At 37.9% G+C, this 18,537-nt stretch overlaps 2 protein-coding genes across 2 annotated transcripts; both read right to left on the bottom strand.

Moving 5' to 3' along the window:
• LOC109718039 (polyol transporter 5-like) lies at nt 3,017-5,235 on the bottom strand. The gene is made up of 3 exons (XM_020244031.1): nt 4,922-5,235; nt 4,183-4,775; nt 3,017-3,994 (listed from the first exon to the last, which is right to left on the bottom strand). Exons 1-3 carry the CDS (start codon nt 5,076-5,078, stop codon nt 3,161-3,163), a joined length of 1,584 nt encoding a protein of 527 aa, XP_020099620.1. The 5' UTR covers nt 5,079-5,235; the 3' UTR covers nt 3,017-3,160.
• LOC109718497 (polyol transporter 5-like) lies at nt 13,958-15,970 on the bottom strand. The gene is made up of 3 exons (XM_020244750.1): nt 15,691-15,970; nt 15,000-15,592; nt 13,958-14,800 (listed from the first exon to the last, which is right to left on the bottom strand). The coding sequence occupies exons 1-3, from the start codon at nt 15,860-15,862 to the stop codon at nt 13,958-13,960; spliced, it is 1,608 nt and encodes a 535-aa protein (XP_020100339.1). The 5' UTR covers nt 15,863-15,970.

The following is an 18,537-nucleotide window of genomic DNA, read 5'->3' as shown; positions in this document are numbered from 1 at the left end:
AATAAAAAAAAAAAATCTGCAGAAAGAGGTTAGTTTAAGAAGATTATCAAGACAAAAGAGATCAGTAATTTTTAATGATTATATAGTCTATTTTCAGGAGTCTGGCTATGATGTGTTGGACACTATAAAAACCCATGAATATTTTCATATGTCATGCAGAGAGATAAATCCTCCCTTTGGTATGATGCCTAAAAGGAAGAGATGAAACCTATGACAGATAACAAAATTTGAGATCTTGTTGAGTTACCACGAGTAAAAGTAATTGGTTGTAAATGGGTGTTCAAAACCAAAAGAGACTCTTTAGATAATATAGAATGATATAATGCTAAATTTGTTGTCAAAGATTTCACTTAGAAGGAATGCATTAATTATCATAAAACCTTCTCTCCAGTGTGCAAAAGGAATTTGTTGAGAATTATCATATATATCTTTGGTAACTCATTTTGATTTGAAGCTATATGAGATGAATGTGAAAACGACATTTCTAAATACAAATGTTAAAAATATCTTTTTTTTTAGCATCTTAATCTTTTACAGATTTTTTGTTTCATGGCATGAAACATATTTAAACTTGGAATCTCCTACTCTCATACTGTATAAAATAAAAGTAAATTGCACAAGAGGTCTCCAACCTGTACTTACAACCTTTATTCGAGTGGTAATTGATCCCTTGACCACCTAATTCCGTCATTAAGCTTTTTGTTTTCTATTACCAAAATTTTTTATTAATTTCTTGATCTTTCAATTATTGCCATTAGATCTCTGACTTTTTACTCATGTGTCAAACTTTCAATTGAGTTCTTTTCTTAGTTAGGTCAATTGGATCTTTTTCATCAAAATCTCTGATACGTCAAACCTTTTGCAACGCATGCCACGGTAATTTCCAAAGCCCTAACTTTGTGGACATCATATGTAGCGTATTTATGTATTTTTTCCAATCATTACGTATAGCACTGCACAATAAATTTCATGATCTCTGTGACGTTCCCAAGGGGTTATCTTTTCTAGAACTACTCATGTTCTAGCACGCTTTGTTCTCTTAACCTTATTTGATGCCCCAACTTTTTAGGAGGTTATCCATGCTAAGACTACTCCCATCCCAGCACGCTTAACTCTTTTAACCTCTTGGGCCTAGCCACCGCTCAAATTGCTTAAGCCAGGTAAGAGTTTTAGCCCTATCATATCTTATATATAGGATTACATGGGATCTCACATTCTCCCCCTTTAAGTCCTGATATCCTCGTCAGGTTTAGACGCACAAGTACAAGACGATGTGAGACTCATCTCACTAGCCTAAACCGACCTTATAGGAGAGCCGTGCTCTGCCCACAACAGTCAACAGTATAAAAGTCTCGCTCTTCTCGCTGTATAATTCTGGCACGGTCAAGACTCGTCTCACACTTCCGGTTGGTAATTGGCTTTGATACCAATTATGATGCCCCAACTTTCAAGAGGTCTTATCCTAGGACTACTCTGATCCTAGCATACCTAACTCTTTTAACCTCTTGGACCTAGCCATTGCTCAAAATTTTTAAGCCGGGTTAAGAGTTTTAACCCTATTATATCTTATATATAGAATTACCTAGAACTGTGACGCTTCAACTTCCCAAGAGGTCACACATCCTAAAACTACTCCCGATCTAGCACGCTTAACTCTCTTAACCTCTTGGGTCTAGCCGCCTTCCAAAATGTTTAAGCTGGGTTAAAGTTTTTAACCCTATTATATCTTATATATAGAACTATCTGGGGTCTCACATTCTCCTCCCTTTAAGCCCTGACGTTCTCGTCAAGCTCAGACACAAAAGTATCAAGTGATTTGAGGCTCGTCTTGCTAGCCTAAATCGACCTTATGGGGGAGACCCTTAACTTCCTTGTCAGTCTCAGACTCACAAGTATCAGGCGATATGAGACTCGTCTTGCTAGCCTAAATCGACCTTATAGGGGAGCCACCTGACGTCATCGTCAGGTTCGGACTCACAAGTACTAGGCAATATGAGACTCATCTTGCTAGCCTAAGTCGACCTTGTAAGGGAGTCACCTGACGTCATCGTCAGATTTAGACTCACAAATTAATATTAGGCAATATGAGACTCGTCTTGCTAGCCTAAACCGACCTTGTAGGAGAGCCACGCTCTATCCACAATAGTCAATAGCATGTGAGCCTTACTCTCCCCGCTGTATAATTCTGACTCAGTGGAGACTTATCTCACACTTTCAGCTGGTAATTAGCTCCGAAATCAACTGTGATGCCCTAACTTTCCAAGGGGCCGGTCATCCATTCAAGGACTAGTTCCGTCCTAACACACTTAACTCTCTTAACCTCTTGGACCTAATCAATATACAAAATGTTTAAACCGAGTTAAAAATTTTTAGCCATATTATATCTTATATATAGCACTATTTAGATCTCACAATCTCACCATGAAATGGTCCTAATAAAATTTTTATTCTCTACCTGCGAACAAATAAATCAAGAGGAATGGGAACTCCTGTAATCGTTGGTTAACCTGCACCATCACTGGTTGGCGCTAACCCCATGGCACTATTATTTAAGGACCATAAAATTTATACTAGTCTTATTAGGTTTTTAATACAGAAATTAAGAAAGGACTAACTAAACCTTATTATCTTTGAAATAAAAAGAATTGGGTCAACCTGAGGGCCATTATATCTTCTTTCTTTCTTTTTTAAAAAAAAATAATGCTATCTGTAATATTCCAATTCTTTTTGAATTGTAGAATTCGTATTTCTCTAGCTATTAATCATTATATGCTCTTTTTCTTTTTCATTTTTTGCAGCCAAAAGATCTAAAAAAACTAAATAAAAAAGTTTCTGGTTAGAACTTAGAAGTCATTGTATGTCTTTTTTATTTTTTCAGAAAAATCAAAAAAAAAAAATAAACATAGAATACAATAGAAAGCTTACGAAAATAGTAACATATAATCGATTTTTTTTAAAAAAATCATATTCACATTCATATTTAATTTTTATTTTTTAAAATACATATTGAAATATAAATATTTATGCTAAATTTTCACATCCATAATAGCTTTCTATCAAATTCCGTATCAAATACTAGCTGAGTTTATCCTAACTACTTTTACCAATAATTAAAGCATCACACACCACAAATTACTAACAATATCCCAAATTTTCTTCTTTAACACTTGTTCTCTTGACTTTCACCCTCAGCATCTCCCTTGTTCTCCACCACACCCTTCTGTCCTCCCTCCTTCTCCTTCTCGTTCTCCTCCACTCTCTTCTTCCCAAACAGCACCTCCATGTCCTCCAAGCTCCTCCCCCGCGTCTCCGGCAAGAAGACATAAAAGAACACCCACCCCACCGCTGCGATCCCCGCGTAGAGGAAGAAGCTTCCCGAGATGGTGATGGCGTTGTAGAGCGAGATGAAGGTCATGATTATCACCCCGCTTATGACCCGGTTCATACCCGCCCCAATGCTGGCCCCCTGCGCCCGCAGCCGCAGCGGGAATATCTCCGAGCTGTACACCCACGCGATTGGGCCGAGCCCGATCGAGAACGACCCCACGAAGCTGAGCACCGCCGCGATCGCCACCGCCGCAGCAGCACTCCCGTGACCGTCGCTGTGGTCGTGGGTGCGATCGTCGATAATGCGGAGGGCGCAGGCGAGGGTGAGGAGGGAGGCGACCATGCCGGCGGCGCTGGTGAGGAGGAGTGGGCGGCGGCCAACGCGGTCGAGGAGGAAGGTGGCGACGAGGATGAAGGCGGTCTTGGTGAAGCCGACGGCGACGGTGGCACCGAGGGAGTTGGAGTCGGAGCGGATGCCGGCTTTCTGGAACACGCGCGGGCTGTACAGCACCACCGAGTCGATGCCCGACGCCTGCTGGAAGAACTGCAGCCCGAGGGCCGCCAGCAGGATCCTCCGCACAGACGGTGTCGGCCGCACCAGAAGCTCCCGCCACACGCCCTTCCCGCGCCCGCGCTTCCCGTGCTCGCCCAGACTTTCTATTATCTCCTGGCGGTGTAGCTCAATATTATATAAAATTAGCGGGATTTTTTCCTTTTTTTTTTACTTCAGAAAATATTTAGAAAAAAATCAAAAAATAATATTTAACCCTTTTTTCAGAGTTCAAACACGGCCGGATTAATTTTTTTAAAAAAAATTAATAGACATGAATGGTTGTTTCATATGGATGGACGCACCTGTAAGCGGAGCTCGGCCTCGTCGGGGCCGCCGGTGGTCCTGGTGAGCACGCGGCGCGCGTCGTCGAGGCGGCCCTGCATGACGAGCCAGCGGGGGGACTCCGGCATGGCGAGCACCCCGGGGGCGAGGAAGACGGGAGGGACGGCGCCGGCGAGGAGCATGGCGCGCCAGCCTAGGCGGAGGGGCAGCTTCGCGAAGGCAAAGTTGGCCACGTACCCGAGGAGGACGCCGAAGTTGCCGAACACTTCCGGGAAGGACGTGAGCGTGCCGCGGGACGCCGCGGGCGAAAGCTCGGCCGTGTACACGGGCGCGATCATGACAGCGTAGCCGACCCCGACTCCTGCCACGAAGCGGCCGGCCATCAGCACGGCGTAGTCCGGGGCGAGGCCCATCATCAGCGCCCCCGCGAAGAAGATGGCGGCCGCCAGCACCATGGTGTAGCGCCGCCCGATCCAGTCCGAGGTGCGCCCTGCCGCCAGCGACCCCAGCAGCGAGTACAGGTTGATGACCCCCGCCAGTATCTCGATCTGCGTGTCCGTCACCTTCAGGTCCTTCTTGATGAAGATCTGCGCCCCGCTCATCACCGCGATGTCTATAAACCAAAGCAAACAATCGCATCATGCATGCATATTGCTCTCTTACTTTTTTTTTTTCTTTTTTAGAGAAAAAGATTTTTTCTTTTTTAGAAAAAAAAAAAAAGAGGAAAGGAGGGTAAATAACGGTGTTAGAATTAGTTACCGTAGCCGCAGATGATGGAGGCCATGGAGGCAAGCATGGCGCAGGCGACTGCGTAGTTGTTTCGCTGGGGCTTAGTATCCAAGCTGGCCATGGATGGAGCAGTACTTTTCGGAGGAGTGGAGGCAGTGAGTTGTGTTTTTGGGTTCTGCTCCTCCATTGTTTTTGGGAGGAGAGGAGAGAGAGAGAGATAGAGAAAGAGTGAGAGTGTGTAGTGTGAGGGGAGGGAGTGAATGGAGATGCCTATATGTAACTAGTCAAATTTGATGGTGTATAATATTAGTGGAACAACTGACCGTCCCTAGAACAAGTGGTAAAGGGTTCGGTGGTTGGTATTCGAGACCCAATTTCGAATCCTAATTGATTCACATTTTTAGCTAAGTTTATTTCTAAATGAAATAAACAAAGCAGATAGCATGCTACCTATTTCTCGAAAAAAAAAAAAAACAATTTTAGTGGAACAGAGTTCATGTGATTAGGAAATAGTAGTATGGATCTACTAGACCACGATCACCAGTAATCTGCGATCTATCTTATCTTTATCTTTCTAACCTTGTGGCACAATGATAATGCATAGTAAACATGGTTGGAATACATCTTCTCGCCAACTGCAGAAGATATATAAATTTAGCTCCAAAATTAATATGGATCACGCCATACGGAAAAAACAAGTCTCCTAACAAATTATTTTTACGATATTTATTTTTATTGTTATTTTTAATTGAAAATAAGTAAAAAAAAAAAAGGTAAAATTAGGCTTGTAAATTACTGAGAGTGATAAATTGGAAAACAGGCAAAGCAAATCATAGAACTACAAAATTATGCCATTACTACTTAAAGCAGTTGGTCGGTTTTGAGATTGGACTCGTACGTCAAAATAAAAAGGATTTGCGTATGCATGTGACCTACAAAGGGGAAACTTTGGACCAGGTTCATGGAGTTCTAGCGTCCTTGGCTAGTCACTCTAGTCCCAAAGGTGTGGAGACAACAGGGAGACTTTTCAAGTGGGCAAAATCGTTTGAATAATTGTCCTGATCTTTAAAAAAAAAAAAAAGGAAAAAAAAAAGAAAAAAGAAAAAGACAAAAAATACTCTAAACTTGGAGACTTGGTTCAGTACGAAACATATTTCAATCTATATTATTTTTTAATTTTATAGGGGCAAAAAAAAAATTTAAAATAAATAATTTTTATAATCTTTTAGTTTTTCATTCAGTTAAAAAACACTAATTATTTTGAAAGAACAATTTTTTAAATTTTATGAAAAACTAGCATTTGCAATTTCAAAAAAGTTAAAAAATAAAAAAAAAATCAGTTTTTCATAAACTTTTAAAAACAACTTTTAAAATATTTTTTTTAAAACTAAACGGACGAATAACTACAAAGAGGTTTTACATTTTTCTTTTTGAAAATTTTTTTTCTCACCTTTTGAAGGGACCAAACCGCCTCTCATACTGAATATAAATAAAATTTAATTATAATAAATAAAAAGGAATTTTGTTCAATTTATTTATAAATAAAACTTTTATTGAAAATAAACCATAGTTTAATTGAATTTTATTCTATTTTGAAGTTCAGTAGTTTTATGGTAAAAATAAATTATAACTAACTGGGGAAAGAATAATTTAGGATTTTTAATAAAACACTATTTATAATAAATGAATTGTCACAAAATTTCACCTCAGATTATGAGAATTGAATGATAATCATTTCTATAACAATAAATCCTTTAATCTTTTTGAATCAATCTAAATTTTGTTATACCAACTAGAAATTTAATTCTTTAAACATTCTAGAATTTAAAAGAGCCTAAGAGAGTGTAAAGGTTTGTTTAGTTTGCGGTATTCTTGAAATTTTTAAGAATGGGGGATAAGAATTTAAAATTTTCATATTTGATTCACCACAGAATCTGATGTGGTAGAAATTTATGATTCTTGCCACATCTTCTCATCACACAAAGTGTGAGAATTTTAAAGCAACCCCTCTATATTTTTCTTGAAAATTTAATTTTAATGGACTAAAATAGCCTATTTAAATTTGATATTTATCATCTCTTTGGTATAAAATAGTATATATAATAATATTAATCTCTATTAATAGGGGTATAAATATTGTATCCTTAATGATGTAACCCAATTATTTTCTATGCTGACCAAACGAGAAAATGACATAATGCAAGGTATTCTAAGATGTAGATTTCGATTAGCTCAACTCTGAAAAGTATAATTCAAAAAAATTAATTCTTTGTAGAAAATTTAAATTTTGAGATTTAAATAAGAGTAGTGCATGCAACGTCCTTAAATAATAAATAAAAAAAATAAAATATTGATAGGGAAAACTATATTATGGTTATTATATGATTAATGTTGTGTTATTCAAAACAATATTAATTATTCAAAGTTAGTGACATGAAAATGCTTGTATGATAAAGACAAAAGAGATAACCCAAGGATCTACTAAGGAGTAATAAAAGGGATTTGTCCTTCCATTTCCACTCTTGTTATTGTTTTTTATAAAGAAAAAAAAAGAATCATTTCTCTTTCAACCATCTCTCTTTGTTTTAGCTTTTCAATCAATTATTGTTTCTTTCTCCTTGGAATCATATCTCTAAATTTGTTTTGGATCACATAGTCAATTTTTTGCTTTGATGATTGTTTTGTTTTGTTTTGTTTTTTTTCAATATTGATTTCATTCTCGATCTATTAATTTAATTTTATGAAGTAGAATATGAGTATATGAGTTTTATTAATATTTTTCTTTCTATTTAAGAAAAACTAAGAAAACATAAAAATGATCATAAAAATCATTCAAAACTACTATTTTACATACTACTAGGTCAAATTAATAGGTGCAATATCTATATCTATATTTCAATGTATAATTATAATATATGTCATATATACGTTAGTACAACAAATCTTATACTTATGAACGCTTGAAATAATAATTAATTAGCGATGCTTTAAAGCGTCGGCAAAAATAACATCGGCGCTTTTAAAAGCATTGGATAAAGAGTCGTTAAATAACTATGTCAGAATAAATATACCGACACTTTAACATAGCGTTGGGAAACTTTTTCTAACTCTTTTTAGAGTCGATAATTTATTAGGTGTCGACTCTAAAAAAAGTCATTAATTTAAACAATTACCGACACTCCAAAGTATCGATAAATTATGAAATACCAACATATTACCGGCTCTAAAACGAGTCTTTAATTTATACAATTGTCGACACTCCAAAGCATCGATAATTATGAAATACCAAACAAACATGCCAATACGAAAAATTTGCAGTAATGAATAAAATTTTTTAAATGTTTCAACATTAATAAACTTCAATCAACAATATTAATCTCAATCAAGAAATAAAAAATTTTCTACTACTACATAAGCACTAGGAATAATTGGTACAAAAAAATTTCATCACTTTTTTATTCACAACGAATTACTAAGATCCTTAAATGCATCACTCTTGTAGCGTATATATTGCTTTCAGTTTAAACGTATGCCCTCTGCTAATATATATGTAGCCGCAGACAAAATATGATGAAAAGAGTTATATAAGCAGAACTCAACTGCAGGATTTTCACCTAAATAGTATCAGATAATATCCATCCTACAATATCAAACAAACATTAAAGTTAGGACAAATATTTAATTCACCAATCTTATATTATTATAAGCAGAATGTGAGGAAAAAAAATTACGTAAGCAGAACTCAACTGCATCAGAATTTCACGAATTATTTAACACTCTGTATTTAAATCAAAAGCCATCAATTTTTCTAAATAGAAGAAGAAAACTAAAGTTAATTGTGCCCCTAACCGTCAAATTGTGTCCCTAACCATCTCTTTAGACGAGTGGTAATTGTGCCCCTAACCATCAAATTCCCTTCATTAAGGATTTAGTTTCTGTAACCAAAATTTTAATTAATTTCTTGATCTTTCAATTATTGCAATTAGATCTCTGACTTTTTACTCGTGTATCAAACTTTCAATTGAGTTCTTTTCTTAGTTAGGTCAATTGGATCTTTTTCATCAAAATCTCTATTATGTCAAACCTTTTGCAATGCACACCACGGTAATTTCCAAAGTCCTAACTTGGTGGACATCATATGTAGCGCATTTATGTATTTTTTTCCGTTCTTTACGTATAGCACTGCACAATAAATTTCATATCTCTGTAATATCCCAACTTTCTAGGGGATTATCCATCTTATTACCACTCCCGTCCTAACACGTTTAACTCTCTTAACCTTATTTGACACTGCAACTTTCTAGGGGGTCATCCATCCTAGAATTAATCCCGTCCTAACATGTATGCTTAACTCTCTTAACCTCTTGGGCCTAGCACGTACGCTTAACTCGCTTAACTCTCTTAATCCCGTCCTAACACGTACGCCCAAAATGCTTAAACCAGGTTAAGAGTTTTAGCCCTATTATATTTTATATAGGATTACTTGCGGTCTTACATTCTCTCCCCTTAAGCACAGACATCTACATCAAGCTCAGACCCACAAGTATTAGACGACATGAGACTCGTCTCACTACCCTAAACCAATCTTATAGGGGAGCCACACTCTACCCACAACAGTCAATAACATGATCGAGAGTCTCTCTTTCCCCTTTGTATAATCCTGTCACAGTCGAGACTCATCTCATATTTCTGGCTAGTAATTAACTCTGATACCTACTGTGACGCTCCAACTTTTCAGGAGGTCACTCATCCTAAGACTACTATCGTCGTAACATACTTAACTCTCTTAACCTCTTGGGCCTATGCTCAAAATTCTAAAGCCGGGTTAAGAGTTTTAGCCCTATTATATCTTATCTATAGGGCTACATGGGACTGTGACGTCTCAATTTTCCAGGAGGGTCGCCCATCGTAAAACTACTTCTGACCTAGCACAGTTAACTCTCTTAACCTCTTGGGCCTAGTCACTACCCAAAATGTTTAAGCAGGGTTAAAATTTTTAGCCCTATTATATCTTATATATAGAACTATCTAGGCTCTCACATTCTCTCATTCTTTAAGCCTTGATGTGCTCGTCAGGCTCAGACTCACAAGTATCAGGCGATATGAGACTCATCTTGCTAATCTAAGGGCATGTTTGTTTCGAGGGAAGTGGGGTGGAAGTGGGACGAGGGAAGTGATTTTCGGTGAAAACTGATCACTTCCACTGTTTGGTTCACTGTAATTTTATTACGCTCGAAAGTCCAGTTCATCTAAAATAATGAACTTGACTTCGCCCTCCCATAGGGCGAAGTCAATTCCGGTGAAGTGAAAAAAAGGCAAAAATGGATTAATGTGTTAGGATTACCTCTTCTAAAATATGATCAAATTTGATTAGGTAAGCTTTAATATATTTTTTTGTTTAATTTGTATATTTAAAAAATGATGAAAAATGAATTTGTTAAATGTTAATAATTTTTTAACTTTAGAATTTTATTTGTTGCATTATTATAATTTATATGCAAACAAATAATATAATTTTTAAAAATTTTATTTTATAATTATACATATATATAATTATATACATATATAATTATATACATATATAATTATATTAATTTTATTTATTATAATTTATTATTCACTATAAGTTACAAAATAGACAATGATATCACTTTGGAGGTAAGTATACCGGGGGTAGAGAGCTATACTTTTTATGTCATCTACTTCCTACCAAACAAACAACAGAACTTGCAGAACTGCACTTGCACAGCTAGAAACAAACAGCATAAGTGAACTAATTTTCACCCCAACTCCACTTCAACTCAAAGTCCACTTCCACCCCAAGTCTACTTACGTTGAAACAAACATGCCCTAAACCGACCTTGTAGGGGAGCCCCCTAACGTCCTCGTCAGACTCAAACTCAATAGTATCAGGCGATGTGATACTCGTCTCGCCAGCCTAAACCGACTTTGTAGGGAAGCCACCTAACATCCTCGTCAAGCTCAGACTCACAAGTACCAAGCGATGTGAGACTAGCTCGTCTTGCTAGTCTAAACCAAACTAGTGAGGGAGCAGCGCTCTTCCCACAACAGTCAATAGCATGAGAACTTTGTTCTTCCCGCTGTATAATCCTGACTCAATGGATATTCATTTTACACTTTCGGCTGGTAATTGATTCTGATACCAACTGTGATGCTCCAACTTCCTAAGAGGTCGCCCATCCTAGAATTACTCCCGTTCTAACACGCTTAACTCTTTTAATCTCTTAAACCTAGCCATTACCCAAAATGCTTAAACTGAGTTAAGAATTTTTAGTCATATTATATCTTATATATAGGACTATCTGGGGTCTCACAATCTCACCATAAAATGGTCCTGATAAAATTTTTACTAGTGAAGAGTCCCGCGCTTTGCAGCGGGTAAAAACTATAGTAGTAATTAATAATAATAAAATATTGAATATTTTTTTGTGTATCTCACTTGGTACATCTACCAACAATGAAGAGAGAGAGTAAAATAGCTCATTCTAAATAAAAATTAAATGGGAGAAGAGACGTATGTTGAGAGAGAGAGAATAAAATGGGGGAGATGAGAAGACGTATGTTTGGAAAGAGGGAGAGTAAAATGGCTCATTCTAAATAAAAATTGAATAGGGGAGATAAAAAGACGTATGTTGAGAGTGAATAAAATGGCTCATTCTAAATTAAAAAAATTTTAAGATTAGGAGGTTATAACACATCGGCTTAAAACATTGAGGATTCATAAGGAGTAATAGATAAAAATTGAATGAGGGAGATGAAGAGACGTGTGTTGAGAGAGAAAGAGTAAAATGGCTCATTCTAAAAAAAAATTAAATGGGGAAGATGAAAAGACGTATGTTGAGAAAGAGAATAAAATGACTCATTCTAAATTAAAAAAATTTTAAAATTAGAAAGTTATGACACATCAGCTTAAAACGTTGGGGATTCATAAAGAGTAATAGATTCTCTACCTGCGAGGAAATAAATCAAGAGGAATGGGAACTCCGGTAATCATTGGTTGGTGCTAAACCCGCAGCATCATTGGCTGGCGCTCACCTACCCTGCGGCACAATTATTTAAGGACCATAAATTTTACACTAGTCGAATTAGGTTTTTAATACAGAAATTAAGAAAGGACTAACTAAACCTTATTATCTTTGAAATAAAAAGGATTGGCTCAACCTGAGGGCCGTTACATCTTTTTTTTTCTTTTTTTTTTTTAAATAATGCTATCTGTAATATTTCATTTTCTTTTGAATTGTAGACTTCGTATTTCTCTAGCTATTAAACATTGCATGCTTCTTTTTTTTTTGCAGCCAAAAATCTAAAAGAACGAAATAAAAAGGTTGAGTAATGCTTCTATACTTTTTTTTTTTTGTTACCGTTCATTCACGCGTATTCAACGACTCAGATTTAGTTTTTTTAAAATTGTGACCTGCAATAGCAGGTCACTTTGGGAGAGGTACCGGTTACCAGGTATCTCAAAAAAGGATATTTTTGTCTTTTAATATATGGATAATTTAGTCATTTTACATCTACTATATTTTCAAAATTTTTATTTTTTCTTTGTTTCCTTTTGCTCTCTCTATCTTTCCTTTCATAATTTGGCATTTCATATAAGAAAAATTTCAAATGATTTGACAATATGATCATTGAATTTAAACTTTAAATAGTAATATAAAATTTCTCTAATTTAAATTTCACTTTTAAATTTAAAATTTAATATTATATTCAAATTTATATTTTAAAAATTTAAGTTTCATATAAATACTTTGAAATATGGTAAACAGAAATAATTGTTTGAATTCTAGTCTTCTGGTTTAGGTTTGGTTTTGGGTTTCGAAAAATTGGTCAGTTTTGAATTTGGATATGGATTTTTGAAATCCGTCGAGTTCGGAAATAAGTTTTGTGATTGTTAGTCAGATTCGAATTCAAATTCCTAACTATTTTTTTTCTCACCAATAATTCTAATCTTTTTAATTTATATGTTTAAAATTATATTTAAAATATTTATTAGCTCTAACAGTTAAATTATTATTCTGTTTAAAATATTTATTATCTTTACCGGTTCCAAATTGTTCTTAATGTTATTCGGTTCAATAGGTTAAAATCAGATTCTTGATAGAATAGGTCAAAGTCTGATCAGTCAAATCAATCGGTTCAATCTAGTTTTTAAATCATTGAATTTAAAATTTAAATAGTAATATGAAATTCCTCTAGAGAAATCTAGTTGTAGAAATCTTACTCTCTAAGTTTTTTATGCATTACGTTTTAAACTGGTGCGAATAAACTGTATTTTAAATCTTGGTAGAAATTTAGTTTTTAAATAGTAATATGAAATTCCTCTAATTTAAATTTCACTTTTAAATTTTAAGTATTTAATTTTTAAAATTTAAATTCATCGTATTTAGAAATAAAACTATTTCTAAAATTTCTATAATTTAAATTAATGCATAATTTGAGAAACACTAAAACATTTAAAGTAGATTCCTAAATTAATGCCTAATAATTGCATAAATTTGGTTAATCAATTAATTTCCTAAATTAGTGCTAATTAATGCATAAATTTAGGACCTCAATTAAAAGTTTCTTTAAATATTGTATTATTTAATTACCAAACTAACCTTGAATAAAATAATCCTTTTACCTGCTAAGTATTAAAGTTACATTTTTACCCTCTATTAATCAACGGTTAAGATCTTTTTTATTTTATTTTTTTAAAAGTACCGAATCATTTCTCACTTTTTTTTGTTAGAAGTCATTGCTTGTCTTTTTTATTTTTTCAGAAAAATCAAAAAATAAAATAAACATAGAATACAATAGAAAGCTTACAAAAATAGTAAAATATAATTAAATATTTTTAAAAATCATATTTACATTTATATTTAATTTTTATATTTTTTAAATACGAATTCGAATATAAATATTTATGCTAAATTTTGACATCCATAATCGCTTTCTGTCAAATTCCGTATCAAATACGAGCTGAGTTTATCCAAACGACTTTTACCTATAATTAAAGCATAACACCCCACAAATTACTAACAATATCCCAAATTTCCTTCTTTAACACTTGTTCACTTGGCTCACACTCTCATAAGCATCTCCCTTGTTCTGCACCACACCCCCCTCTCCTCCCTTCTTCTCCTTCTCCTTCTCCTCCTCCTCCACTCTCTTCTTCCCAAACAGCACCTCCATGTCCTCCAAGCTCCTTCCCCGCGTCTCCGGCAAGAAGATATAAAAGAACACCCACCCCACTGCCGCGACCCCCGCGTAGAGGAAGAAGCTCCCGGAGATGGTGATGGCGTTGTAGAGCGAGATGAAGGACATGGTTATCACCCCGCTCATGACCCGGTTCACAGCCGACCCCATGCTGACCCCCTGCGCCCGCAGCCGCAGCGGGAATATCTCCGAGCTGTACACCCACGCGATCGGCCCCAGCCCAATCGAGAACGAGCCGACGAAGCTTAGCACCGCCGCGATCGCCACCGCCGCAGCAGCACCCCCGTGACCGTCGCTGTGGTCGTGGGTGCGATCGTCAATAATGCGGAGTGCGGAGGCGAGGGCGAGGAGGGAGGCGACCATGCCACCGGCGCTGGTGAGGAGGAGTGGGCGGCGGCCGACGCGGTCGACGAGGAAGGTGGCGACGAGGATGAAGGCGGTCTTGGTGAAGCCGACGGCGACGGTGGCGCCGAGGGAGTTGGAGTCGGAGCGGACGCCGGCCTTCTGGAACACTCGCGGGCTGTACAGCACCACCGAGTCGATGCCCGACGCCTGCTGGAAGAACTGCAGCCCGAGGGCAGCCACCAGGATCCGCCGCACGGACGGCGTCGGCCGCACCAGCAGCTCCCGCCACACCCCCTCCCCGCGCCTACGCTTCGCGTGCTCGCCCAGGCTCTCTTTTATCTCCTGTCGGTGTAATTCAATATTATATAAAGTTAGCGGGCTTTTTTCTTCTTCAGAAGATATTTTAGAAAATAATCTTTTTTTTTTCAAAAAATAATTTTTCACCCCTTTTTTAGAAATCAAACGCCTCCTGATTAAAAGAAAATTTAATTTTCTTTTTTGACATTTATTAGAGATAAACGGTTGTTTCATATAGACGCACCTGTAAGTGGAGCTCGGCCTCGTCAGGGCCGCCACTGGTCTTGGCGAGCACGCAGCGTGCATCATCGAGGCGGCCCTGCATGACGAGCCAGCGGGGGGACTCCGGCATGGCGAGCACCCCGGCGCCGAGGAAGACGGGAGGGACGGCGCCGGCGAGGAACATGGCGCGCCAGCCGAGGCGAAGCGGCAGCTTCGCGAGGGCGAAGTTGGCCACGTACCCGAGGAGGATGCCGGAATTGATGAACACCTCCGGGAAGGACGTGAGCGCGCCGCGCGACGCCGCGGGGGAGAGCTCGGCTGTGTACACGGGCGCGATCATCAGCGCGTACCCAACGCCGACCCCCGCCACGAAGCGGCCGACCATCAGCACGGCGTAGTCCGGGGCGAGGCCCATCGTCAGCGCCCCCGCGAAGAAGATGGCGGCCGCCAGCACGATGGTGTAGCGCCGCCCGATCCAGTCCGAGGTGCGGCCCGCCGCCAGCGACCCCAGCAGCGAGTACAGGTTGATGACCCCCGCCAGGATCTCGATCTGCGTGTCCGTCACCTTCAGGTCCTCCTTGATGAAGATCTGCGCCCCGCTCATCACCGCGATGTCTATAAACCAAAGCAAACAATCGCATCATGCATATATTTTTCTTTACTAAAAAAAAGAAGAAAGGAGGGTAATTAATAATGGTGTTAGAATTAGTTACCGTAGCCGATGAGGATGGTGGTCATGGAGGCAAGCATGGCGCAGGCGACGGCGTACTTGTTTCGCCTGGGCTTAATATCCAAGCTGGCCATGGATGGAGCAGTACTTTTCGGAGGAGTGGAGGTGATGTTGGTGGTGGTGGTGAGTTGTGTTTTTGGGTTCTGCTCCTCCATTGTTTTTGGGAGGGGAGAGAGAGAGAGAGAGAGAGAGAGAGAGAGAGAGAGAGAGTTGTGTGAGTGCGGGAGTGAATGGAGATGCCTATATGTAACTAGTCAAATTTGATGGTGTATAATATTAATGGAACAGAGTCCACGTGATTAGGAATTAGCAGTATGGATCTAGTAGACCAAGATCACTAGTAATCTAGTAATCTCCTCTCAATCTCATCTCTATTTTTGAGTCTTAGGGCACAATAATAATGCATAATACGTTTGAAGTACATTTTCTTACAAATTGTAGAAGATTTAAGTACATTTTCTTACAAATTGTAGAAGGTTTAGCTCCAAAATTAATATAGATCACGCCATGCAGAAAGAATCCTAACAAGTTATTTTTTATGATATTTATTATTATTATTATTATTTTTAACTAAAAATAAGTAAAAAAATAAAATAAAACTAGACTTGTAAATAACTAAGAGGGATAAGTTGGATAAAAGATTAAGCAAATTGTGAACACTTTTCTTCAAGTATGCGCTCGAGATATTGGTAAGTCAAATTTGATCGGACTCCCTACTTAATTTAATACCATATAAAAAAATTGTTATATTCTAAAAATTTAAACTATTAAAAAATAATATTTATATTTTTTTATATTTAACATAAATTATGGAACCGTGAAGCTATGCTATCACTACTTAAACCAGTTGGTCGGTTTTGAGATTAGACTCGGACGTCAAAATAAGAAGGATTTGCGCATGCCTGTGACCCACCAAGGGGAACTTTGGACCAAGTCCATGTAGTTCTAACGTGTGGTCTGGATCCCAAAAAAATATATAAATAAATAAAAATAATTCTAAACTTGGAGGCTTGGTCCAGTACAAACTTATTTCCATCTATATTATTTTTTTAATTCTTTATTAGTATTTGGCACTGAATACATAAAATTTATTTTTATTCAAATAAAAATAAGCCAATTTGCATAAAAAATTTACTACTTTTGCGCTTTTACAAACATGGACCACTTTTTTTGATTTTTCAGATTCTGACCGAATTTTTAGTAAACTGATCAAAATACTCTTACACATTTTTCTCTCTTCTTTTTTTTTTTTTCTAGCGTTCTTTTCTTTTTCTCGCCAAAGTAGTTGACGGAGGTGAAGGTGAAAACGGTCCCAATTGTCTCTATACCTCACGCCCTCACCCTCGCCCTCGCCCGCACACCCCTCCCCCTACTCACCTTCGACCCCGCTGAGGTCGCACTACGACTCTCTTTTTTTTTTTCTCTCCGACTCTCTTCCACCACCTCCGCGGCCCTTTGCAACGATAACGAGGATGGTAACGCGCCATCTTCCTCCGCCTTCGCCCTCTACCTCCACTGCAGTGGATTTTGCACCCACCAAACCCACTTCTGCGAACTCGCGTTTCCACTAACACCGCCGACGATAAAGAGAAAGCACTTCTCGGCGTCGAGAAGCTCGCCGGCGAGGGAGGGGGCACGCGACTCACCTGCCTATCCGAGAGGGAGGCAACAAGCGCAGCCTCGACGCTGTCGGAGGCAAGAAAGACGAGAAATGCATAGAAGTATCTCTGAATTAGCACTTTTATTCATTTAAAACAAAAAAAAATTAATTAAAAGGCCCAAAACTAGAGAATAATAAAAAAAATCAGAGAAAAAGAAAGAAGAATATGAATTTGCACTGTCAAGATTAAATTGCACTGCTTTAAAAAAATGTTGCACTGTTATGGACGTAAATTGCACTCTTTTAAATATAAACTACATCCTTTAAAATAAAAGTTGCACTCTTTAAACGAAAGTTGCACTCTTAGAGAGATATTTATACTGTTTTTTCTCTTGTTGCACTCTTTAAGATGAGATATTTACACTATTTCTTTTCTTGTTGCACCATTTCTTCTTTTATTGCACTATTTCTCCTTTAATGTATTGATTTGTAAACTGCACCCTTTAACAAAAGAAATAATACAACAAAAGAAGAAATAGTGCAACGGGAGAAGAAATAGTGTAAATATCTCCTCTCAAAGAGTGCAACATGAGGAGAAACAGTATAAATATCACTCAAAGAGTGTAATTTTTATTTAAAAAGTATAACTTTCATCTTAAAGGGTGCAGTTTATATTTAAAAGAGTGCAATTTACGTCCATAATAGTGCAATATTTTTTTGAAACAGTGCAATTTAATTTTAATAGTGCAAATTCATCATCTTCTTTCTTTCTCTCTAGTTTGCTTTATTATTCTCTAATTTTTTGTCTTTTAGTTATTTTTTTTATTTTAAACAAACAAAAGTGCTAATCCAGAGATATCTCGTGCATTCTTCTCCCTCCTCGCCTCCGACACCGTCGAGGCCGCGCTCACCGTCGCCCTCTGGGGTAGGTGGGTGGGCCGCGTGCCCCCTCTCTCGTCGACGAGCTTCTCGGCCCCGAGAAACACTTCCTATTCTTCGCCGGCAGCAGCAGTGGGGACGGCGAATTTGTTTGGCGGGTAAAAAATCCGCTATAGTGGAGGTGGAGGGCGAAGGCAGAGGAAGAGGACGCATTACCGTTCTCGTTTTTTTCGCGGAGGGTCACGGAGGCGGTAGAGGAGGGTCGGAGAGAAAAAAAAAAAATCTCGGCGGGGTCGGAGGCGAGTAGGGCGAGGGGTGCGACGGCGAGAGTGAGGGTGAGGGCGTGAGGTG

Source organism: Ananas comosus, linkage group 12 (genome assembly GCF_001540865.1).
Source record: "Ananas comosus cultivar F153 linkage group 12, ASM154086v1, whole genome shotgun sequence".
Classification (NCBI taxonomy): domain Eukaryota; kingdom Viridiplantae; phylum Streptophyta; class Magnoliopsida; order Poales; family Bromeliaceae; genus Ananas; species Ananas comosus.
This window is presented reverse-complemented; position numbering and strand designations above follow the sequence as displayed.

Bases quoted from the DNA above. Each gene is read 5' to 3' on its own strand.
- LOC109718039 (XM_020244031.1), bottom strand. From the start codon at position 5,078: ATGGAGGAGCAGAACCCAAAAACACAACTCACTGCCTCCACTCCTCCG. The intron at 4,776-4,921 runs GTAACTAATTCT...TTTGGTTTATAG, and splicing joins CTCCATCATCTGCGGCTACG to ACATCGCGGTGATGAGCGGG. The intron at 3,995-4,182 runs GTGCGTCCATCC...CTACACCGCCAG, and splicing joins AGGCCGAGCTCCGCTTACAG to GAGATAATAGAAAGTCTGGG.
- LOC109718497 (XM_020244750.1), bottom strand. From the start codon at position 15,862: ATGGAGGAGCAGAACCCAAAAACACAACTCACCACCACCACCAACATC. The intron at 15,593-15,690 runs GTAACTAATTCT...TTTGGTTTATAG, and splicing joins CACCATCCTCATCGGCTACG to ACATCGCGGTGATGAGCGGG. The intron at 14,801-14,999 runs GTGCGTCTATAT...TTACACCGACAG, and splicing joins AGGCCGAGCTCCACTTACAG to GAGATAAAAGAGAGCCTGGG.